Raw genomic sequence first — 24,060 nt, forward strand, 5'->3', positions numbered from 1 at the left:
CGTTAGTTTTTAACGGTACAAAATGATTAAATTTTTAACAAAAAAGACCAATTTACTTTTAAGTTTTAATATAACGATAAAGACTAATTTACTCTTTTTCTGAATAGAAAAGACCTCTATAATACTTTCACTAAAACTTAAACATTCTCGAAGATAAATGTAATAGACTCGAGTCGAATTCAAATAGTAATAAGCTTAAATCAAAATTAACTCCTCGATATTCGATACAAGCTCGATTAAATCGGTTTATAAATTTTAGCACCGAAATTCCATCGATTTTAATTGGTGTAAATGAAAACATATCATCAATCACATGTTTTGATTTAATTAAGATTTTAGCAAATCAGATAAATCCAATTTTTATTTTAAGATCTAAATTTATTATTGTCTTAAATTCACTAATATAAATTTACTATCAATTATTATTAATAGGTGAATTATCAACCAAATGGTTTAATCACGTGTATCTCATGTATTTAAGAACACAAATAATGAGAATTATTATTTATTATTAATAATAATTCACAGCACAGTTTATGTAGATTTTTTCTTTCTTTTGAGGGACCATAATTAAAGTTGAAGCAACCTTTAAGGACTACACAAACATGAGTTGTTTTAAAGCAAAAAACAGAACATATTTTGTTGTGTTAAACCCCAAAGGATTGCTTGTAATTTACTTTTGTTTTATTAATTAATTCATTCGTTTATTCCATTAATTAGTTGTAAAGTTGAATTTGTGACAGTAAAATACATTATATTCAAAGATTTTGAGAATCTACACTGAGATTTGAGTTTGAATGTTGAAAATGAATATATATTGAGAATCAAATTTATTTTAATGAAAAAAAAAAAAGTAAGTGTTCGGGTTTGAATATTAAGAAAGCGAAAATAGTATTCTCTATTTACAATTTTTTTTTTTATTTTCGGCTCACGATCTTCAAAATATAAAGACTACATCGAAAAAATGATACTACTCACCATCAAGCACCCTGAACATTCTTCGTAATCGAGGACAAAACCTTGAAGACATGAACATGGAATCTGAATGATATTTTCCATTAATAAACAAAATATTTCATTTACAAAATTATAAAAACTTCAAAAATACCATTTGCAAAATTAAATAATGTTTGATTGTAATATTATTTTTTACGCATGTATTATTTTGAATATTCTCATTTTTACGAGAGTTATCGCGCATTTTTTAAATTTCAAATTTACATTTGTATTAATTATTCCTTATCTTATGTCAAACCATTTGTAATACATAGATAATAAATAAGCTTTTTCTTCTTGTGATTACACTTTTAAAATATAAATGTTAACTATATTTCAATTCAAATTATTTGATTTCATTTAATAATACAAAAACTAATTTGATCAAATCCCTAAAATAAAGGGACACTTAAAGTACATTCACCAAAAATAAAGCTTCGATAATTTAGTTATAGTTTGAAGACAAATTATATATCAATATATTTACAATCGCATGAGCCCTGAAATGTCAGTGAACATCCATTGTAAAAAGGACATTCCCCATAGTTGGTCGAATACTCATTAGCACTTTCATGTGCTCGTCTTTCATGAGTCGTGCTCGTGCTCACATCACACCATCAGAATACGGGACAGTTAGCCCTATTTTTATGTGTATATATATAGTAGAACATGCATTGCCAATAACTCTCGGAATGTGAAATACATAGTAGAACAGGTATTTCTTCACATTTGGCAAAAACTGTATTTCATCCGAGGAAAAGAATCTCCCTTCGATCAATAAAAGGGTAAGTTGATTCGACTTGAAATTCGAAGCTCAAAAATCAAGATCAATAGGGTATGAATCTCAGCAAATGAAAGAGATAAAAAACTCACTAAAACTAGGCTGTGACCTGTGATCTTACCTTTAGTCGTGTCTGCATTTACCTTATACTGAAAGCAAACGCCATGAAATTCCCCTGCAACGAAAGTAAAGATACATGCAATGAAGAGCATGTTAGAATCGAACCAAGCAATGTTGAAACTAGAAAAGCAAAGCTTACCTTGCCAAACATAGATAATGTGTTGGGTAAAAACATACAAACAATTGGCAAAACTAAACCTTATAAAATAAGTTATAAAGTAGTTGCATAAGTTCAGCAAATCCTTGAAACCAAATGAACACATTCTCAAAACTAAATGCATATTAGCTATGGACGCATGTCCACGGACAGATAATAATACTGGAGCCTAGAAACTTGAATCTTCTCTGGATCCACCACCAAAGCCTCTACTGCCACCGAAACCACCATTGTTGCCAAATGAACGAGGGCCGCTAGGTCTTTCATTGGCATAACTTACTCGAATATTTCTCCCTTGGAGTTCCTGAAATTTTCAGTACAAAACGGTCAATCTGTAGTTCAAAAGAAACATGTTCTGCATATAAGTAATTGTTTGTTTTCCTCACTTGTCCATCCATGGCTGACAAGGCATTGCTGGCAGATTCATCGTCAGCAAAGTTAACAAAACCGAAGCCCCTGGACCTCCCAGTGTCTCTATCGGCGATAACCCGAGCTGATAATTGTAAAAGACAGAATGAGAACAAGAATAGATACCATCCTCAATACCATAAAAACTGTAATGAATTATCATTTAACAATTTAAAATCTCACCTTCAGTAACGTCACCGAATCCAGAGAATGCTTCCCTGAGACTTTGGTCATCAGTTCCATATGAAAGACCTAAGAACCACAGATTCAATTCAAGTCAAATACACATTACATGATGAACATCTAATTTCTGACCACCAATTGAACATGTCTAAATACCTCCAATGAAAAGCTTCTTGGTTGATGTCGACATGCAACGAAGTGAATTAAGCATCGAAGATATCATTGGGGTTTGCCCATTTTGCCTAAAAAGGCTTCCAAGTTTGCTAGAGAATGCCATTATAATGCTTTCACTGTATCATTTTTTTTTGCAGCAACAATATCAAGCCAAAGGAACAAAATCAAAACAGCATGTTAGATCAAAGCTAGATAGTTTAATTAATAACCAAAACAAAACACACAATAAAGAATTACATAATGATATGAAGTTTCAAAAATCCCTAAAAATAAATCCTATTATACTATAAATAAAAGGGTTTATGATCCCATTAAAAACTTTAACTTCTCATAACATCACTGTTAAAAACAGGGTGAAATTTTCCAGCTTTCTTCAATCATTCCTCTTATATGAAAGCATTTACACCTCATTAATTTTTTTAACATGCTTCATACATCATATGAACAAGAACAATATCATATATAAGAATTTTTCCACGAAGTCATAGAACAAAGAAACATGCAACATAAACATAAATGAAAACATAGATAAAATCAACAGAACAAGATAAAATTAACTAAAAAAGCTGAAACATCAAAACAAATCAGAACGATAAACCCAGAATGAAATCATCATCTTAAGGAAAATTTAGTAAACGGGTAAGTATAATTAGACCCATATCATAAAAAAAAGCAATGATCTTTACCTTGAAGGGGAAGAATAACAAGGAAAATTATGAGAGAGACACAGAGATTTAAGGAAGCGGCTAGGGGTTTTGAAACAAACGAGAGAGAGTAAGCAAACAGCTAGGGTTTAAGAGTTAGACCCTCACGAAATATCTTTTTAAGCTATTTTAAAGTCGGGCTCGTTTTTAGTAAATAATGGGTAAATTCATCCAAATGCCACTTAACTATTATTAAGTTTATGTTTTGATCACTAAACTTTGAAAAATTAAAAAATGGTTACTGAAGTATCTGAATTTTTACATTTAAGTTACTAGGTTGTTAAAATCTTTGTTGTACGACATTTTTTGTTTGCATTACGCCAATTGAAAACTCTTCTTTCCCTTCACTTCTATAGTTTTTTTTCATCAAACAACTTTCTTATCTGATTTTTTACACTTATTGTTACATCAACTTGGATTTAAGGTATGTTCTTCTACATGTCGATGGTTATTGACCCACTGTACCGATCATTAAATCCTAGCTTGGAGCTTGCTAGCTAAACTTTTTTTTTTAAAAACTTAACAGCTTAGTGACTTAAACAAAAACCTTTAAATAGTTTATTGACCATTTTGTAATTTTTTAAAATTTAGTGATCAAAACATAAACTTATTAATAGTTCAGTAACATTAAATAGAATTTACCTAAAAAATATTACAACTTTTCCAATCATTATAAGGTAAACTACATGATTAAGTTTACGTTTTGATCCAATTAATGCAATTTGGTCATGATATTGGTCATTGCGTCATTACACATTAAGAGTGACGGAAATCACTCGTCTTTCATGCTAAGTAATTTAGATATTTTATGTTTATATGGGTTTAAACCAATACTGAGTCATCTAAAGTTATCAATCTTTATTTCATCATCCTCACTTCTACAAAATATTTTTAGTAAAAATAATGAAAATAATTTCTTTATTATTTTCTAGTTTCCACATTTTATTTTTAAAATATTAAAATTTTTAACAAAATATATTTTCTTCAATATTTTCCACTTTCTAAAATCAAACAAAATCTAGATAAATCAAATGATAGCAAAAAGAAAAGAAGAAGAAGAAGAAGAAGTAGTTAAATCCCTTTACTTCCACTTTGCTTAAAAGAAAAATGCTATCCAAACAAGAGAAAAGAGGTTGCTTCTCTTACTCGTTATTTTCTTTTGTTTTTGGTTAATTAAAAAAAGTATGAAAAAACAGTAGGATGATTACAAGTAATAGTACCGAGAATTACTACTAGGAAAATAAATTAAAGATCATTGGGCCATGCGAGTTCCCTATAATAATTATGACCCATACCTCTAGCTAATTTAGCTCTTAATACAGGATCGTTCAAGTCATGTTTTTTTTGTTATTAGCATAGGTGAATTTTTCTAGATCCATCCCTCAAAGGAACCAGACATGATATTTTTCATCATCCGGCTCAAGCAAAAGTCAATCGAATCAAATGGATACAAACGAATACCTATAAAATAAATCTATATTCTATATGTTTAAAATAAATCTATATGTTATCCCTACATATATGAACGGTTCTATATGTAAAAAAAAAGTTACCCGATTCCATTTTACGGAGTTGCAATTATCCATTCCGAGAAATTTTATCTTTACAGGTAAATGCTCAATACCTAAATAGACATACAAAGTCAATCGTAATCAAGTGTTATAATTATATTAGTTATTGTTTAAAGTTCTGACAAAACAAATTCAGTGACCCATAAATAATTACATTAGAATACGGAGTTAAAACTTATATGTAAATAAAAATAATATAGATAATTACTTCTACTTTACATTTTTCACTTTAGTATTATTATTAACTACAGCTAAAAACTAACTGAAAATTGTACACTAAGCTTCCTGAAGGCTATCAGATGACAGTCTGAAGCTTTCTGTATTTCAAAATATTTTGAAACTAGACTTGTTGGGACTCATCGACCAAGACGAGCCCTCCAAAAATTGGCGTATGCCGCTTAGAACGGCGAGCACACGGTATTCTTTAGTAAAAGGCGAAAGAATAGTTCGCTCTGTGCTCACCGCACGGCTCCGTGATCATTCCTGGTGTATTGGCGTTAGTTTATATACCTGAAGTTGGAGTGTTGGCCTATGTTTGTTATCGATATGGGATACAGCTGCAATAAAGTACGATTTTATCTTTATTTCTCAGGACTTGAAATCGAAAAGGGACCACGAGTAAAATTTGCTATTTAATTATCATATATTATCAGTACAAATAAATTATTTGAATAAAATATTTGTAAATATTTAACTCAAAATCATTTAGTCTAGCTCATAATATATTTTTTATTTTTCAAAATTTTAATTTAATATTTAGTTATTACATATTTGCATAATTTTTTAAACTTTTACAGGACTTATATTTAATTAATTTAATTATTATATTTTATATTCTACTAATTTAAATTATATTTATAAAATTACGAATTAATTTAAAACATGTAATTATTTGTTTGATGGGAAAAAAACACATTAAAATGTATATAAGAAAAACATGATGTTTTTGAGTGTTCGGTCATTTGCAGAGGGAACAATTGTTGGGTTCCAAAGAAATTGGAGGATTTTGGGTTTTGCCCATCTTGGCTAAACATAAGGCAAACGCCTATGCAAAGCCCCCCATTGGGCCCTTATGGCCCCTTTGGCCATTATATCAATAATTATTATATAAAAAATAATTAAGGGTAGATTGATTGCATTTCGATTTCTCTACTAAAAATATATATATTTCGAGAGGTGTAAATTAATTTATCTATTAAATTTTTCTGTAAAATGATGACATGATACGTTAAATTTATGTTAAAATTATTTTTTATGGTTAAATTATAAAATGGTTTCAACTATATTTTTCAATTTAGTCACTAAAATTTTCAAATTAAATATTTTAGTCATTTTGAGTTAATGTAAACTTTTTGATTGGTTTAGTAACAAAATTAGCACTGTTATGTTTACACATTCTATTAATTTGATCCTAAATGTAAAAAATAACAAATTTAACCCTTAATGTTTTCAAGATTTGTCATTTTAGTTCTAATTTTAAAAATTCTATAAATTTGGCCCTCAGTATTTACAAAATCTTTCAATTAGTTCTAACTCTAAAAATTTTAAAAATTAAAAATATATTTTTAGCCTTTTTTATAACACATCGACTAACCCATGTCAGATATTAAAATGAGAAAAAGAGTACTCTCTTTCAAGTCACTTGTAATAATTTCTTTTATTGTAATTTAGGCCTCACACCGGATCAAACCAATTGATCTGAAACCTATCAAGAATAATTGGTTGCATTACTATCCAAACAGATAATATTATTTTTATTTTTATTTTTATGTTTTATCCTAACTTTTTAAATTTCTTTTAGACAATATTTAATTAGAAAAAGATAAGCTTAAATTAATATTCTTGTTTGGCAATGTCCAATATAATTTTGTTGTCAACCTTAAAATTTTGGTAATCGAATTCAACTCCTAAAATTATTTTCAGTGAAATAAATACACAATAAAATTAAAAAGAAAAAAGACAAACAAATGTACATATATAATATGTAATATTAAATTATTAAACGTTATATTTAAGTGATCAATAATTATAATAAGTGGCGAAATTAGGAGGGCTCGGCCTTGTCTAAAATGAATTTTTTTTCATATAGACCTTTTAAAATTTTAAAAATTTAAATTAATAAAGGTAAAATTACATTTTGCCCTCTAAAAATAAAAAATTAATTTAATTCTTTAAAAATTATAAAGATATTATCTATTAAAATGGTGATATTGTATTTTTTATCGTAAAAATTACAACTTAATTTCAACTCCTAAAATATTTTCTGATTTCGCCCTAATTATAATATCATATAAATAAAAAGCTATATAGTCATGTTTATTTTCGATTTATTGACTTTGTTAATTATTTAGCTTGACTTTATAATTGAAATAATTTAATTAAAAAGAGAAAAAAAATTGGAGGGGTGCAATGGTAAAAGCAAAACCACATGGGGGGAGAGTCTTGAGATTCAATCATCGAACATTTTCTTATTTTTTTGCTTTAATATTCTCTTTTTATATTCAATGAGAAATGATAGGGTTACAGGTGTAATAAACATATGGATGAACTCATAGGCTGGGGTGTTGCCACGTGGTGATTATCCACTACTTAAAAAGAAAATGGCTTTCCTTGCTGTAACTAAACTGACGGGTGAAGGAAGGATTTGATACAAAACCTCTCTTATAATACATATTTTATATTTATTAATATTTTATTTAGTTTAAATTTTAATTTAATTTAGTTGATATTTATAAATAGTATATTTTAAATCTAATGTATTGTTTATATTTTTCGAGCTTATTATTTTCTCAAATTTTAAATAAATATTTAAATTTATATAAATAAATCGATCTATTAACAAATCCATTCTCAGCATTGCATAATTGTTGTTTTAGTCGAGTTCAATTTTGATTGTAAGATTTCAATAGATGGGTTGCAAATTTATCATTTTATTAGTAAATTAACGTTTTCAACATCGGATTAATTATTAAACTAGTTTTATTGATTCTCGTTAGATTGATTTAATAAAATAAATTGCTTTTAAAATTAAAATTAATATTAATATTAAAAAAATCAATCGACTATCCACTATTCACATGTCAAGTAAAAAGTATTTATAAGATGTTTGAGATTAATTCAAATTAATTCTTCTACCATTAAATTGATCAATTTAATAAGGTTCAATATTAATTAATTGTAATATATAATTTATTGAACCAACTCAAACTTAATCCATCCGAATTAAAAAAGTTAAAATATTATCAAATTACAATTTAATTTAATTCGTATTATATAAATTTTGATATATATATATATTTGGATAAAAGATTTCTTCACCCCTCTTAATTTCAAAATTGAAAAATTGATTTCTTTAAAAAATCGAAACAATTTAATTTTGCCAAATTTGAAAGAGAGTAACTAAGCATATTTAATCACGATATTAATAATTTAATATAGTTCATCAATTATACATAATTTTAATTGGAGTAACAACAAGTTTAGTCCTTAATATTTACATGTTTTGTCAATTTAGTCATGACTCTTAAAAATTAAAAAATAACCTCAATATTTACAAAAATATTGCCAGTTAAATTCATTAAACCAAAATAATATTGAGAGCTCAAAATTATGTGTAATTAATAAAAAATTAACATTAAGCTTAATTACCCTTTATTTTTGAAATTAATAAAAATTAAATTACTCCCATTTTTTTTAGGACTGATTTTTTTTTTTTTTACAAAATATTTGGGCCTTTTGTAGCTTTCTTCGTCGGCCTCTCTTAAATTAATTAATTAAAAATTGTTTTTGTTTGGATTTGATTTTCTTGTAAGATTTTCTGTCTCGCGTCGAACCTCCGAAAATACAAATTAATAATAAGGCCCTCTTCTTTCAAAGAAGAGCTCTTTTATAATTTTCCTTTATTTTCTCTCAAAACACCCAGCACTTCAATACCCAAAAAATTAAGGAAAAAAAAACCCACAAAAAAGAAAAGAAAATCATTTAACAGGTAGAAAAAAAAACTGGGATTAAACTTTACTTACTTCTTCTACTTATCTCTTTAATTTGTATTTTTTATAATTAATTTTTTATTAATTCAAGAGCAAAAAAAGAAAAAAAAAAAAGAAATAGAAAGGATCTTGTTCCTTCCTACAATGCCCAATTTGTTGCGGGCAAGGTAATAATCTTAACCTTTCCTCATTACCCTTCAAATTCCATTTTTTGTTTTTTTTAAAAGCTGATTTTTTGGCTTTGAATCAAAGATTTTTTTTTTTTTTTTGGCTTTTTGATCGATATCCATTTACTATTAAGGTACTTAGAAAAAGTAAGTTTCTTTCTTTAAAAACCCTTTTTAGGGTTTTTTTTTAATTTGATGGTTAGAGAAAATTGGGGTTTTCTTAATGTTTTTTCAATTTTAATTTAATGGATACTTGATGTTATCTCAGCTGAAGTTTTTGTTTGATTGATTTTTTTTTTGTAGGGTTTTCATCCGGATCAACAAATTGGGGGGAATTTCCCAAATTGGGAACTGATTAGGGTTCTGATTAGAGTATAAATGAGCTCAACCTCTCGTTTTTGTAGTATCGGATTGAAGAGCTGTTTGTTTCGAGGTTTAAGTTATTAAAACAGATTGCTTAAAGGGAAATGGTGATTGAAAAGCTTTTGGACATGGAAGAAGATTGCTTTCGTATATAATTGTGTAGATAGTGATTCAAAAGCTTGAAGATTTAGTTGTTTTAGAGAAATAGGGTATTTGGGTTTTCAGTAAAATTTTTATGTGTTTGATCTCAATTTGGGGATGGTTTTGGCATTGGATTATATTATTGGGACAAGGAGGTGATGATTCTTTATTGTGCTGCAGATAACAGTGAGGGTCAGATTGTACTGGACCATTTTTGTTTCTTGAAGAACCATTTGGTATACCATAGTTTTTGAGCTAGAATTCTTGATCAAAACAGCATTTCTTTAAGTTATATTTCTATTTGGGGCATTATTGAAGTAGCTTAGGGTAAAGCACCAGTAGGGTTTAGCAGTGATTGGAGACTTGCTGTGGTGATTTTATTATTTGAAGTGATTCAGTCATAGATAGTTGACTTGGAGTTACATTTGAGGTTAGGGAGATTAAGGAGCTTGGTGGGTTTAGGAACTCTTTTTGAGCTATTAAGAGTGACAGGAGTTTCATGGAGGAACACTGAAGCTGGAAATGTATGCAGGGATATGGTGCATGGATAGGAGCATAGTTACTTGTTGTTCCTTTTCCTGGACATTGCTATCGGAAGATAATCCAAGTGTTTTTGCGCTCAAAAGGCATTCTTGTTTCGTGTTCTAAACTTCTGTGAAATGTCGCGTTGCTTTCCTTTCCCACCACCAGGATATGAAAAGAAGGCTAGGACCGATGACGTGGACTTGCTAAATAAGGTTAACACCGCTTACTTACATTATGTAACATTTTTATGATAGAATTAGCATTCATTAGTATCATGAGAACAAATTCCCTGATCTGAATTCGACGGTAACATTTCCAAGTGATGTTATAAGGTTTCTTCTATCTTGTCTCGATGTATATTATGTAAATATAGTGTTCTGTGATTTTATTCTTATTGATGATTCAATAATGCCTTGCCTTGCTGAATGAAGAATTTTTATAATTTCAGATTAGGTTGATGGGCTGTATGTTATGAACTTATAGCAACTGAATCATATGGGAATAAATAGTTAAACTGCAGGCTTATTTAAAATGGTATACTGGGATTTCTTGTACTAATTTGTATACTCACCATTAGGCACTAGCTGTGATATTTATGATTGAATGGAAATCTCAAGGACTAGTTAGCATCTCAATATCTTAATTAATGGCTGAATGAACATCTCTAGCTGTGATATTTATGACTGAATGAACTCTATTTAGTCTTGAAATGTATTCTATGAAGTCCCATTTTTTGCCTTAACCAAGTGAATGCGTGATTCTAGAGAAAACTGTGTGTTAGACTTAATAGAGTAACCATTCTGGTCAGTGCATGAAAAGTCCTTACTCCTATCTTTCACAAGAAGGCACCTATTTCTCTAAAGGAAACAAAAAGATAAGGCAAGAGTCCCTGGATCACTGCAGCGAGAATAAAACATTTTATTGAAGTGATTATTTAAGCATAGTTAATTGGGGGATATTTATGTTGACCATGACTATTTGTTGCTTTACTGCATAATTTGAGAGGAAGAGTATTTTCACATTTGACATCAAATATGTAGATGAAAGCTGTCTAGAATTGCAAGTGAATCTGCAATTAAGAAAATGATGTTTTTTGGTGTGTTTTTCATGTTTTTCTTTCTCGTGTTTTAGAACACTTTACGTTAGTTTTGTGCCCATTCATAATTTTCTTTCCCCTATCCCTCTGGCTTGGGTTATTGTGTGCTGGTGTTGAGAGACTAGAGTCAGTAGATTATATTTCCTTAGTGTATACAAACTGTTCAGAGCAGAAGCAGCTTCCCCCCTCCTACCCCCCACCTGAAAAGGCAAATCTATTCCTCTAAGCCTTCAAGTACAATGCATGTATATATGTTAACAATCAATGGTGTCTGAAAGTTGAATGGGACAATGTGTGTGACAAGTATATTGCGCCTTGAGAATTTCTTGTTTAAAGGATGGAATTTCAAGTGAATAGATCTTCTCTAGTACTTTGGTCTTGAAAGTGTCCAGGGATGGTAATGCTAATCTCTCTCTGTTTGTTCTCAATCTCTTCATTACTAGGATGTTTTTAAATGTCAATGAAATCCACCTTGCTTTGGTGGCGTAGTGCATATCTCCTTTCTATCATCTATTTTGTACTAATGCCATGAAGGCTGTGGTATTACCTGAGTTCCTATTTCTTAACAGCCTTGTTCTACTGCTTGTATATCCACAAATTTAGGTTGACAACTGCTCCGTGGTCACCCTATGCACCCAAAATCTAGAAGAGATTTTTGGAACATTTTGGTGTACAGGCAGTACTTTATGGATTTGAATATCATTTTCCATGCTCAAACTAGTAGAAGTTGCTATTTTTTCCTAGTTGTTTTTGCATGGTTAAGCTCTTTGGACAAAAACTGATTTTATTCATTATGTAGTATGTTATGTGACGGGTATTTTGTCTGTGATTTAAAGTTTGGTATTTCATAATTGTTATAGCATATGACGTTTTATGGTAGAGGTTTGTGGAACTTAACAATCTATTCTAGCTAGTGCCGTCTGTTTGCTGATTCGTTATATTGGTGAATGATGGTGGTTCAACCTTGTCTCCTTTAATTCCCTTCTGTCGTGATTTTTCAGGATAGAATGCATAGATTATCTTCTGCACTAAGCTGATTTGTTATATTGGTGAATGATGGTGGTTCAACCTTGTCTCCTTTAATTCCCTTCTGTCGTGATTTTCAGGATAGAATGCATAGATTATCTTCTGGACTAACTTTTAACTAATCCTGTCTATAATTTCTTGATGTACAATTGGTGTGTAATTTGTTGACTGAGGTATTTTCTCAGTTGGTATGCTTTATTCGGTATTAATTGTAACTTGGTGCTATTGGATCTTTTAGTGTTACTTTCAACTTTTTAGGCTTACTGAAGATATGTTTGGTTGTTTCCGAGTTACGTAAATGTTCTTTTGCATTGGATTTGTGAGACTATGTTTTTCAAACATCGTTCTCAATTTTCAGGAGAAGCAAAAAGAGAAGTCACATAAGAAGGAGAAGAAGGAGAAGAGAGAAAAGAAAGAAAAAAAGGAGAAAGATAGAAGCGATGGAAAGCATAAGGATAAGAAAGACAAAAAGGAAAAACACAAAGACAAAGACAAAAAGAAGGAAAAGAGTCGAGATAAAGAAAAAGAGAGGGAAAGAAGTAATAACTCGGAGGAAAAGAAGTTTCCTGGTCAACCTGATGGTCAAAATGGGGAGAAAACCTCAGATGAGAAGAAATTTCTGGAAAAACCTGAAGGTCACAGTGGGGAGAAGTTTATCCAGAAAGAGAAGGGCAGGGATAAAGATCGAAGCAGTTTTTCAAGTGAGAAGAACTTTGCTGGGCACATTTCAAGTTTTAACCGGGAGAAGATCGGCCAGAATAGTCATCCGGCTCAAGGTTTTAGGGATTCTAAATTTGTGCAGGAGTTGGCGGGGAGAGTCAGAGATGAAGGTGCTGGAGCTGCAAGCCAATTGGCAGATAAGTCTATGGGTACTAACCGGAAAAGAGATGAGGGAATGGTCGGGTTTGTGGCTAAGACTGCCCACAAACCGGCTGAAGAGAAAGAAAAGTCCAAGAGAAGTGATCATAGGAGGTTCGATGTGCAAGGGATCAAGGAGGAGACCAGAGCTGGTGGAAATGCTATGGTTCCGAACCTTGCTGGGGCAGTTAAAGCTAAAGTTGAAGGGATCCCCAAACAAGTGGAGAATAATACCGAGAAGCGAGGGGAGGGGAAAGAAAAGGTTAAAGAAAAAGAAGGTGATAATAAAACCAAGGATAGGCGCAAAGATAAAGACAGAGAGAAGAAAAGTCACGGCAAAGATAAGGATAGGGACAAAGCGAAGGAGGAGAAGGCGAAGGCGAAGGCGAAAGGTGAACATAGGAATTTGGAGCTGGATAACTTAAAAGGAAGCAACAAAGATGGCCCTGGGGGTAACATTAATCTGAAAACATCTCATCCTTCCAAGGATGGAAACAAGGGTGTTGTTGCTGAGGAAAATCTCCGCAAGCGGAAGGACTTGGAGAAAAATGGATTTTTTCATGGTGAGTTTTATACCATGATTGTATATACAATCCCGCTGATCACTTGAAACTTTTTTGGTGTTAGTTTAGGTAGGTGATCACTTGAAACTTTGGTGTCTTTTATCTGTTAAGAAAACCTGTCCATAAAATCGAGCAATTGCTTTCATGGCAATAATTTATCAAATTTTTTGTTAGCAGGGGCTAGAATTGGAAAGCTCTATAATCATCTTGGTAACAAGTTCCACTTTCTTTTTTGCTTTTTTCTTACAGTTGATGACATTAAACCCAATAAGTTGCCCAAAAGTTCTTCCTCTCAACCGTTGACGGGCAATGGAAGGACATTGGAACCTTGTCAAGCTCCCATTCCACTTACTTTAGATAGCAAGGGGGCAGGAACCAGTCTTAAGGTTGATAATAAAGAACGCAAGGTGAATGGCATCATTGAAGCTCAGCTGTTATCTGTCTCCCCACCAAAGCAATTATCATCAAGTGCACAAGCTAGTCAAATTGATGAAGTGTCTATCAGACCGCCCCATCCGGACTTGAAGTACTTGAGCCAGGTACTTTCAGTGCCCAAAATGGAACAATGGTCTGATTTTGATGACCAATCATGGCTATTTCACAGTATTGAATCTCAATCAAAGAAACCCAAGGTGGGATTTTCAGAGATTGACGAGCCACCACAAGTATGGGCCGAGGCTCTGCAGATAGAGTCGGCTGATGTTTGTGCTCTCCCGTACGTTATTCCATATTGATTTATCTTTATTTAGTGAGCACATGGTTAACCCTCCTACACTGCAGCAGGGTTTTGCCCTTGTTGGGGGTGGATTCTTTGGTTTTATTCAGCATTCTTTTGTTGTCAAACTCTAGTGTTGCAGTGAATGTTTTCGAACAACTGACTGCCATATTGATCTGCCACGGCAACCATCACGTTGGTCCATCACGTCATTCCACTGCTGGAAGTGTAGGGTGCATATCTGCGTCCTGGTACCAAGCTACTAATTCATTTCAAAGCACACAAACCGATGAGAGCAACCGAATGACTGAAGGGTGCCTTAAGAGAAGGTAATGTATAAAGCTTGTGCATATTCTTATTTGAATTGCTTAAAGCTGAGATGGTCCTTTCTAATTGAGATTGTGAGAGAAACTAGCTGTGGTCTTTGCAATTCCACTGCAATTTTGATTTGTAACATAGAACTCTTATATTTACAATAAATGTAAGATAGAGGGAAAAGAAGTAGTGGCATTCATTTATTCACCTCTCCTGTAAGTGTTGTTCATATTACCATTTTGCTTTTTGTATACAGTTATAGGTTTTTTCGATCAGATTTGAGTCTCACGAAGCTGTCTTGGTCTTGAAATTAACCAAACCATTATTCTGTCTGAAACATCCTGTTAGTTCTCATAACCGTCTTATATTCAATCCTCTGCCAGTGTCTGGATTCTTCATGCTTGTAAGCTACGTTATTCCGACTCTTCTCATTTTTCTCAAAGTAATCGTGTCCAGACATGGATGTGAGGATATGACCGTCAAACATCTTCATATACAAAGGGAACTTAGAAATATCTGGTTTTACCCATATTAGAATATAGATCAGACCAGTTGATTCAATTGGGAACTTTTAGGTCAAGTAGTTTGACTGTATTGATTTAATCGAAGATTTTAAGAACTGGTGAAAACTGGAAACCGGAAATCAGATGACCCGGAAAAGCTACGGTGAACTCAAAATTTGTGTATTTTTAAAGAACTTAGGGTGCGTTTGGTTCGCTGTATTGGATTAGAGGTGTATTGGATTAGAGGTGTATTGGGATTAGAGGTGTATTGGATTAGAGGTGTAATAGCTAATCCACTGTTTGGTTGAATGTAATGGAATAGAGGCGTAATAGTAATCTTGTGTTTGGTTGAATGGAATAGAGGTGTAATAGCATAATGGAAAAAACTAAAATGACTAGAATACCCTTAGCATAAAATTGTTTTGGTAAATGATTATTGTTATTGTTATTTAAATTTTAATAAGATTATTATTATCAGTAATAAATATTTTAATCATATTTAAACATAATTATAATTAAATATATTTTAATTAAAATATATAATTTAATAAAATTCTTATAATTAGCAGAAAATTGTTTTGGTAAATGATTATTGTTAATGTTATTTAAATTTTAATAAGATTATTATTATCGTAATAAATATCTTAATCATATTTAAACATAATTATTATTAAATATATTTTAATTAAAATATATAATTTAATAAAATTCTTATAATTAGCGAAATTTGTTATTGTTATTTAAATTTTAATAAGATTATTAATATCAATAATAAATAATTTAATCATATTTAAACATAATTATTATTAAATACATTATAATTTTGGTATATAATTTAATAAAATTCTTAATAATTCATATTCTTATATGAATTTACTCAAATCATAATATAATGAAAATTTGAAATAATTAATATTAAATATATTTTAATTAAAATATATGATTTAATACAATTTAAAATAATTATTATTAAATATAATTTCATAAAATGTTCTTATGAATTTACTAAAATAAAAATATAACTTGAGAATTATTTTCTGCATAAACATAATTAACTTATACTAAGAAAAAGTTAGATGAAAATGAAATTATACATCATAATCCATATGTTATATAGTTTTACAACATCAAAAAGTTTGAACATTGATATTTAATGGTGAGAAAGAAATCTTTTGACCCATTCCAATCGGGCAACGGAAGGTAAACTAAAGAAAACGATCATTTGATTTGGATGATCGGGAATTTTACTCAAAGCATCATACCGCTGATCGTCGGTTAAACCTTCAATTGACCATAAGGCTGAATATAAATTTGAAGCTTTTTCTTCCATATTCTCTTCTGACTTGTGCTGAACTACCACCTCGGAGGCAATACTCCTACTGATTTTATCGCCAACGGCCTGGATTTTTTCCCCCAACAAGGTGGCAGCCTCCTCAAATGAAGAATACACATCATCACGAGCATTAGATTTCTTCTTTCTCTTGTTTGAAGATGAGGAACCCCCTTGGTCTCTATCTCCTCGCGAATCCGTACCAGAAACATCCATGTCGTCTAAAGAGACGTCAGCTTCGCAGTCATAGAATGTGTTTCTCTCTTCATTCATATCTCAGTACGCTCATCCTCAAGATGTATTTCTTCAAGAACATCAAGAATTGTTTGAGCGTCTTTCCCATCGCCTGATCTCTTGCGTATATGGCAAGAAGGTGGTTGTAGTAAGGGAAAGAACGATGTCCGAACCGAGAGGCTTTTTGTGACTCTAAAAAACGAGGAAATCATATTAGTCCATGTGTTTTGTAAAAAACAAATTAATACTTGAAATACATTTTACCTTAACATAGGATTCCCAAACAAGATCTTCAAGAACAACGAAGCCGCTTATGCTCGTCCCAACCAAAACCATTGTTGTTCGACCATTAAGCATGTCGAGACGATCGACCATTCCTTTTAGGCACCTAATCCGAGATTCAATATTTGGTCTCGCCTTCAACATTGCTCTTGGTAAAGCCTTTTCTAGCATTTTTCTAGCTCGTTCAAATAACCGGCTTTGAACCCTAGACGACATTAAATGTTCCTACATTGTGCAAATCCACCATGCAAGAAATCAAGGCGCATCCTCTTCGAACCCATTTTCTTTTGCTTCCTCGAGAAGCTTGAGAAGAAGCACCCGTTGGTGGAACACCTGACATATTGTTCTTAAGAAAAAAACAAATACACATTATTTACTATTTTGAATATCATGAATCAAAAGGTGAACAGTTTATATATATTATATCGGTAGTTCAATACTAAATTTAAATTTATAACACATCTTTGAATGAAAAGATAATTAAATTATAATTCAACAAAGTTTAGTACAAATGTAATTGTAATCAAAGACTACCAAAGTTTAATAAACTAGATACATAAAATAACATCAACAAATCAATTCAAACTCAAATTGTCCCTAAACCTAACTAATTTCTAGATGCTTGCCATTCATCGAACATTTGGTTGGCTAGTTCCATCCTCCAAGTAGCCCAAGCATCCGATGGATGAATATTTGTTATATTCAGTTCATCGTCATCCACCACATTAGTAGGTAATCCTTCTCCCACCTCCGCTTCAATGGGATCAATACTCATATGGGTTCGAATAAAATTATGGAGCAAACAACATGCAATAATAATTCTATTGTGCACCTTACAGGATAAAACGATGGACTCCTAAGTATTCCCCATCTAAGTTTTAATAAGTCAAGCATCTTTCAATGACATTACGTCTTGAGGCATGTTTCATATTAAAAACTCTTGCGGAGAACTTGGCTGATAACCCTGACGCCACTCGTTCAGATGATATCGCTGTCCTCTAAATGGTGCAAGAAATCCCTCACAATTTGTGTATCCAGCATCAACTAGATAATAACAACCTATAAAATAAATTGGCTAAAAAATGATTAATTCAGCAAACAAAGTTTGATCTTAATGAATAATTCAAATTCCTCTAACTATACATTGTACCATGAGGAACTTTTAGTACCATGAGGAATCCTTGTTCATTTAGTGAAACAAAGTTGTTTTATGTTTTGGTTTCTTTCTCCCAATCTTGATGCTTATAAAGTTGTAGAAAACGAAAATTTTAAAGTGAGATATCATGTGCAGTTCAGTAGTGGTTTTATTTTTTGTTCAGACTTCAGAGGGTTCATGTGATTAGGCAGGTTATTTTTGACTAATTTTGTTGTTTGTTTGTCTTCCTGAGATAAAAGTGACTAGTTTTATATTTCAAAACAACCATAATTGAGCAAGCACTAAAGGATAGAAAGGAAGTAGAGGGTGAAAATGTTGCTTAGGAGGTAGAAATCTAGAAAGAAGAGAACTAAAACACCACAAAAACCTGCTAGTAGGAAAATGAAACAGCGAGCTAGCATGTAAGCTATATATAAAACTGTGAAAAGGCTAAACTTATATTTATGAACCATAACAATCCAATCTCCATCAATGAAACTAATCGTAGTAAATGAATATTCATAAAATTTAATCCTACTACGCTTGCTAGCTTAACTACTCTTGAACAATAAACACCAAACAGTCCAAACCCAAAGATTAACAAGCACAAAAAATATATTATAGAGGGAACAAATGCCCATGGAAAGGGTAAAGAAACCTCATAAAGCCATCAAGCAAACAACTCGCAACAAGAACCATTAATAAATGGTACAAATTAACTACCAAAATTGAACAACATTTTCCCAGAAATTTTCCAAGATGGATTCTTTAAGATGTCATTTGTGCGAATGAATTGACTAAAGAAATGAATAGCAAACATGGTATTTAGCATTGTTGATTTTTCATGATTTTGGCGAGAATGATCTTTCTGTGGAACTTGTAGGTTCATACAAGTAGAACAAGTCTTGGGGTATATATTGATTTTGAGATTGTTGAATCGAGTACTGAAGAGTTTAGGAGCAACACAACTTGAGATGAAGAATGAATGAAGAAAAATAGCAAATGTCCCAATGACAGATGAAAGCAAAGACAAATATAGGGTAGAGGGGAATAGATCACCAGCCAAATGAAGCACATCCAAATGGCGGTAAAAGTATAAGGAGGCCCTGCAATAGGAATCAAATTGTATTTTAAATTATTCATTGTCCATTAGATCAAAGAACAAATTAATCCTTTCTATTAAAAATTTCATTCATTTGTACTCTTAAAAACTAGCATAACTAATAGAATAATGTGACACGTGGCATCTACCTCATACTAAGGTATGAAGACTAAAGAATGACCAGTTTGCTCTTTGATGTAATGTACAAATATTAATTTACCTATTTTTAGTAAAAGAAACAAAATACAATCTGATTACTAATAGAGGAGCCAGTGTCAATTTCAAAAAAAGCAAAAGAGTCAATGATCATACCAAACTGAAATCACATATCCAGCACATCATCAATCTCCCTAACAAAGAAACAACCATTGCGGTTTCATAACTATATTCAAGTAAATAAACTAACGAGTGAGGCGATAAGATCGGACTGTGTAGTCGAAATTGCCAATAGCTCATGTGAAAACAATCTAGTCTCAAATACCACAAAGAAAAACGCAATGAAAAGCATACACAACTCGTTCAAATTCTTCACAAAAACACATTTATCAATTATTGACCATAGTGGTTAACAATTTAGATCAAACATACATAATGTGGAATGAATTTAGAACAAATGAATCCGCAAACATTTCACTCGGAACTGATTGATGATATAATTGAATTATTGAATCCAATCATAGAGAACTATTTACCTAATGAACTAATCCTACTACAGCTGCTAGCTTAACTACTCTTGAACAATAAACACCAAACAGGTCCAAACCCCAGCATTAACAAGCACAAAAAAATATTATAGAGGGAACAAATGCCCATGGAAAGGGTAAAGAAACCTCATAAAGCCATCAAGCAAACAACTCGCAACAAGAACCATTAATAAATGGTACAAATTAACTACCAAAATTGAACAACATTTTCCCAGATATTTACTCAAGCCCACATTTATTTAGACCAAACAATATAACTTTATATAGGACGCAATAGAGATGGAGAGAACCTGAAGGTTATGGGATTTGATATAGCTCGGATATGCTTAAAAGCATCGAACGGGAAGCCTCGGGGCTCCAAGGAATCGAGCCAAAGTAGGAGAAACAGGGTAAGTTTAAAATCCCGAGGGTCGAGTGGTAGTTCGAGAGTAGTGGTTTTTCAGGTCTTGGGTTTTGAAGCAATTTACATTGCTAATTAAAACAGAGAAAACGAGACAATTTACATTGCAATCGAGTTCCAATTTCCACCAAAGAACAAAAACCTTTAAGAAATAGAAATCTACTCTAACTTAAGCTAATTAAAATACAGAATCCATATAAATTTGAGAGCAAAAGAGAGTTAGAAATATGAATTTACCTTTCCAGTTGCAGTAAACTCCGAAAATAAAAGGTTGAGAAGGCCAAGCGTCGATTCTATTGTAATCTTCAGCAAAAGAAAGACAGAAGGAAGAAACAGAAGACGGAAAGGGGAAGCATGAGGGTAAAACAGGGTCTAAAACTCAAGCAGCACCTAATCTGAGAAAGAGGAACGTAATAGAAATCGGTGGATTTTGGGGATTAGGGGTGTAATGTAATAGACGGGTATTAGCCAATACCCTGAACCAAACAGAGGATTGAAGTGGGATTAAATAGGGCCCACCGATTAGGGGTGTATTGGCTTAGCCAATACACCAAACCAAACAAGCTCTTAAAGTTATGGGGCTTATTAAGATTAAATACGAGCAATGCTGTTGCCTGTTGCCTGCTTGAAGTACGGTAACGGTATTTATAATCTTTACTTCTGTTTAATGCATTTACGGATAATATTATTAATTTCATCAGCTCACTGATCTTGTTCTTCACACTTCCATTCGTATTTGTGATTGAATCTGAAACCCTGATCGGTTTAACCTTTGTTTCAAATTTTTTTACTCATCATTGTAATTTGATGGAAAGAATGATTATACCATATACTGTGATCATTTGTTAAAAAACAAAGCGTAAAATGAAAAATCACAAAGAGGCTTCAACTTCAAGACCAAAATATGAGCAAAGTAAAATTTAAGACGAGCAAGTCAAACTCTGATAGATTTTATGTACATATTGGAAGACAAGTTCTAAAATTAGCACTGGAAGTCATATATTTGAGCAATGCTATATATATACAAGAGAAAGCCAAAAAAGCTAGCAGAAGGCGTTTCATGTTTTGTATGAACAGAGGTTGAAAGGGAAATTCTGTTTTATAGTTCTTTAGATAATTCTTCCCTTTGCCTACGCATTCGAGCTCCCCATGACATGTTTCCTCCGGCATCCCTGTTCATGCTTCTTCTCTTCAGCTCTGATAGCTGAGATTGCCATCGATTTTTCCACTCACTCCGATCTTCTAGGTCCTGGTTGTGAAGAAAATGTAAGAATTTAAAGCGAAAACGTAATGGATTCTCTCAACGGACCAGAAAATACGACATCTGACAGTAACGCAGGAATGTCGAAAGACTCTAAACAGTTATGCGTATTTGTCAGCCCTGAAACAAATTATTACAGGCTAGAAGGAAAGCAACTTTCATCAGAAAACAATCCAAAAGTAGAAGGTTCAGAAGAAGATAACAAAAGCTTAAGACTTGCCGAATATCATATAGTATAATTAAGGGACCAGACAAAACTTAAGGACTTCATCATTAGCGGTATTTAGTCACAACAAGCAAATCCTACTTGCAAGGAAAGCAACAAATGAGGTCTCTCTGCTTTGCTTTAATAACCATGGCAATTTGAGGGAGTATGGCAGGTGCCCATGTTTAAACCCGAGAGTTTTAAAGCATACACGTGTGGCAATCACATCTTGCTCATATGAAATCTATCAAAGTTAAGGAAATGTTTGAAAATGATGCATCAAGAAACAACTAATAAGTTCCAAAGCAAAGGAGAAGGACTAGTTAACCATCATTAACATTTGCAAAGACAAGGGAGCTAGCAAAGGCAGTTTCATCGTATTGCAAAGTATATGAAAACTCCAGGTAACTTATAAACGGAAGTCGAACTAACAGCTTAGACTCAAAGACAAAATGAACACATTAAACACTATAAGTGTCCATTAATTTTGCAGAAAATGACTTCTAGAAACGATGTCCTCGTTTACTAGTATTTCTTTCACGAGAGACAACTTGGTCAATGAAAAATTAACCCATTCTTCCGGAAAATGTCTTAAGCTTTAAGCACTATAGATCCCCTACGAATTGAGTTCGATCCCACTTTAAAGCAAAGCATAAAAAAGAAATCCTAAGTATTGTTCAATTCTGTTTATATCAATAGAAATTTGCAGAAAAAACAACCACCGACAAAAGTTATATTAAACTGGATGACCCAACAAATAGACTATCAATTTTCTGAAAAAAAAAAGTAGAATTTTCATAAACCAATTTTCTAAAAGATGTACCTAGTCTACACTTCAATACCCTTGAAGCTTTAGCAAATACAATAATTTTTCTATGTTCTAATTATATTGGAAAGGACCAAGTTTCCATATGTTTCTCTCAATTTCAACAGACAAAATATACTAAATTTCAACCAATCCCAACTACAATATAAATTGAAAAGTTTGTCAAACCATCAATCCAATACCCTAAATAGACATCAAAATTATTACAATTTGAAATTCCAACTTAAAAGCTACCAAAGTTCAAATCTTGGAGAAAGAAATTAGATTCATGGAATAGAACCAAAAAAGTTTGAAAATTCCCATAATAAAAAGTGAAAAGAAAAATAATTGGTCAAAAACCTATTTCAAGAGCAAAACAAATAAAACCCAGATATGAAATGCTCCCAAAAACATTAAAAAAAACCCAAAGTTAGAATTAATAAGAAAAATAGAATAGAATATAAAAGAAGAATACCTCATCGTATTGATAACGTCGTCTAGCAGAGAAAGCAAGGTGAATCCCCAAAGCTAAATCCTTATCATACAAAGCCCTCGTCCTTGGATCCGACAAAGTCTCATAAGCTTCCTGGACCCGTATAAAGCGCTCCGTATACTCCTCGACCCGATCCGGCGGCGAAACATCCGGGTGGTACTTCCTTGCTAGCTGCTTATACGCTTGTTTTATCTCCAACGAAGTACCCGTTTCTGATATCCCCAGTAACTCATAAAAACTCATCTCTTTCCTCGCTTCATCGATTTTCGCCTTGATTTTGAACGACCCAAATTTAATCCGGGTCGGTTGGAACGTTCTACGTAACTTGAGGAAGGAAGTTTCCGGCGAAAAGAATCGGGCGTCTGTCCCCGGTATCGCTGTCAATCCATAACTGCAACGCATCTTGGGGGGGGGAATTGGAAAGGATTTCTTAGCCAATTATGAGGGAAATTTGTTCATTAGTTAAGTTTTGCAAAAATTGAGATGAAATTTAGAAGCAAAAATGGCAATAAATTATGAGAAAAAGGGAGAAATTATTGGTTGTGTGGAGAGGGAAGGAAGAAAGGGAGATTAGGAAGGGAAAGTGATATTTTGTGGGGGATGAAAGTGAAAGGATAATTTGTTTGGAAGGTTTTGAAGACACGTGTCCCTTCTAAACTCGAAACCTTTATTAAGCTTTGTTATATTTACCTTTCTAATTACGAAATTGATATGAACTTCATCAATGAATCTTAACTCGATTGTCATAAATAAA

At 32.1% G+C, this 24,060-nt stretch overlaps 3 protein-coding genes and 1 non-coding gene across 5 annotated transcripts; 1 reads left to right on the forward strand and 3 right to left on the reverse strand.

Annotated features, from left to right (window-relative positions):
- Positions 1 to 2,011: 2,011 nt before the first annotated feature.
- Positions 2,012 to 3,662, reverse strand: LOC105796488 (glycine-rich RNA-binding protein 2, mitochondrial). The gene is made up of 5 exons (XM_012626212.2): positions 3,506 to 3,662; positions 2,802 to 2,935; positions 2,646 to 2,714; positions 2,441 to 2,547; positions 2,012 to 2,358 (listed from the first exon to the last, which is right to left on the reverse strand). The coding sequence occupies exons 2-5, from the start codon at positions 2,920 to 2,922 to the stop codon at positions 2,224 to 2,226; spliced, it is 432 nt and encodes a 143-aa protein (XP_012481666.1). The 5' UTR covers positions 2,923 to 2,935; positions 3,506 to 3,662; the 3' UTR covers positions 2,012 to 2,223.
- Positions 3,663 to 5,448: 1,786 nt separating this feature from the next.
- LOC128040099 (U5 spliceosomal RNA) lies at positions 5,449 to 5,565 on the reverse strand. Its single transcript, XR_008194759.1, has one exon. It is a non-coding gene; the product is annotated as a U5 spliceosomal RNA (small nuclear RNA).
- Positions 5,566 to 8,967: 3,402 nt separating this feature from the next.
- LOC105796489 (DEAD-box ATP-dependent RNA helicase 42) lies at positions 8,968 to 15,071 on the forward strand. Of its 2 annotated transcripts, none has more exons than XM_012626214.2 (5): positions 8,968 to 9,082; positions 9,554 to 10,491; positions 12,760 to 13,822; positions 14,072 to 14,537; positions 14,672 to 15,071. In XM_012626214.2, the coding sequence occupies exons 2-5, from the start codon at positions 10,414 to 10,416 to the stop codon at positions 14,868 to 14,870; spliced, it is 1,806 nt and encodes a 601-aa protein (XP_012481668.1). In that variant the 5' UTR covers positions 8,968 to 9,082; positions 9,554 to 10,413; the 3' UTR covers positions 14,871 to 15,071. The 2 variants fall into 2 exon arrangements, with proteins under 2 accessions (XP_012481668.1, XP_012481667.1); XM_012626213.2 differs by having other exon boundaries at positions 8,977 to 9,250.
- A 6,361-nt stretch (positions 15,072 to 21,432) lies between these two features.
- Positions 21,433 to 23,889, reverse strand: LOC105796490 (chaperone protein dnaJ 20, chloroplastic). Its single transcript, XM_012626218.2, has 2 exons — positions 23,289 to 23,889; positions 21,433 to 21,791 (listed from the first exon to the last, which is right to left on the reverse strand). The coding sequence occupies exons 1-2, from the start codon at positions 23,706 to 23,708 to the stop codon at positions 21,642 to 21,644; spliced, it is 570 nt and encodes a 189-aa protein (XP_012481672.1). The 5' UTR covers positions 23,709 to 23,889; the 3' UTR covers positions 21,433 to 21,641.
- Between the last annotated feature and the right edge of the window lie 171 nt (positions 23,890 to 24,060).

The sequence above is a fragment of the Gossypium raimondii genome, chromosome 3 (assembly GCF_025698545.1).
Source record: "Gossypium raimondii isolate GPD5lz chromosome 3, ASM2569854v1, whole genome shotgun sequence".
In the NCBI taxonomy this organism is placed as follows: domain Eukaryota; kingdom Viridiplantae; phylum Streptophyta; class Magnoliopsida; order Malvales; family Malvaceae; genus Gossypium; species Gossypium raimondii.

Bases quoted from the DNA above. Each gene is read 5' to 3' on its own strand.
- LOC105796489 (XM_012626214.2), top strand. From the start codon at position 10,414: ATGTCGCGTTGCTTTCCTTTCCCACCACCAGGATATGAAAAGAAGGCT. The intron at 13,823-14,071 runs GTGAGTTTTATA...TTTTTCTTACAG, and splicing joins GAAAAATGGATTTTTTCATG to TTGATGACATTAAACCCAAT. The intron at 14,538-14,671 runs GTACGTTATTCC...GTCAAACTCTAG, and splicing joins GCTGATGTTTGTGCTCTCCC to TGTTGCAGTGAATGTTTTCG.
- LOC105796490 (XM_012626218.2), bottom strand. From the start codon at position 23,708: ATGCGTTGCAGTTATGGATTGACAGCGATACCGGGGACAGACGCCCGA. The intron at 21,792-23,288 runs GTATTCTTCTTT...CTTCACAACCAG, and splicing joins GACGTTATCAATACGATGAG to GACCTAGAAGATCGGAGTGA.
- LOC105796488 (XM_012626212.2), bottom strand. From the start codon at position 2,922: ATGGCATTCTCTAGCAAACTTGGAAGCCTTTTTAGGCAAAATGGGCAA. The intron at 2,715-2,801 runs GTATTTAGACAT...TGTGGTTCTTAG, and splicing joins CAAGAAGCTTTTCATTGGAG to GTCTTTCATATGGAACTGAT. The intron at 2,359-2,440 runs GTGAGGAAAACA...TGAAAATTTCAG, and splicing joins TGTCAGCCATGGATGGACAA to GAACTCCAAGGGAGAAATAT.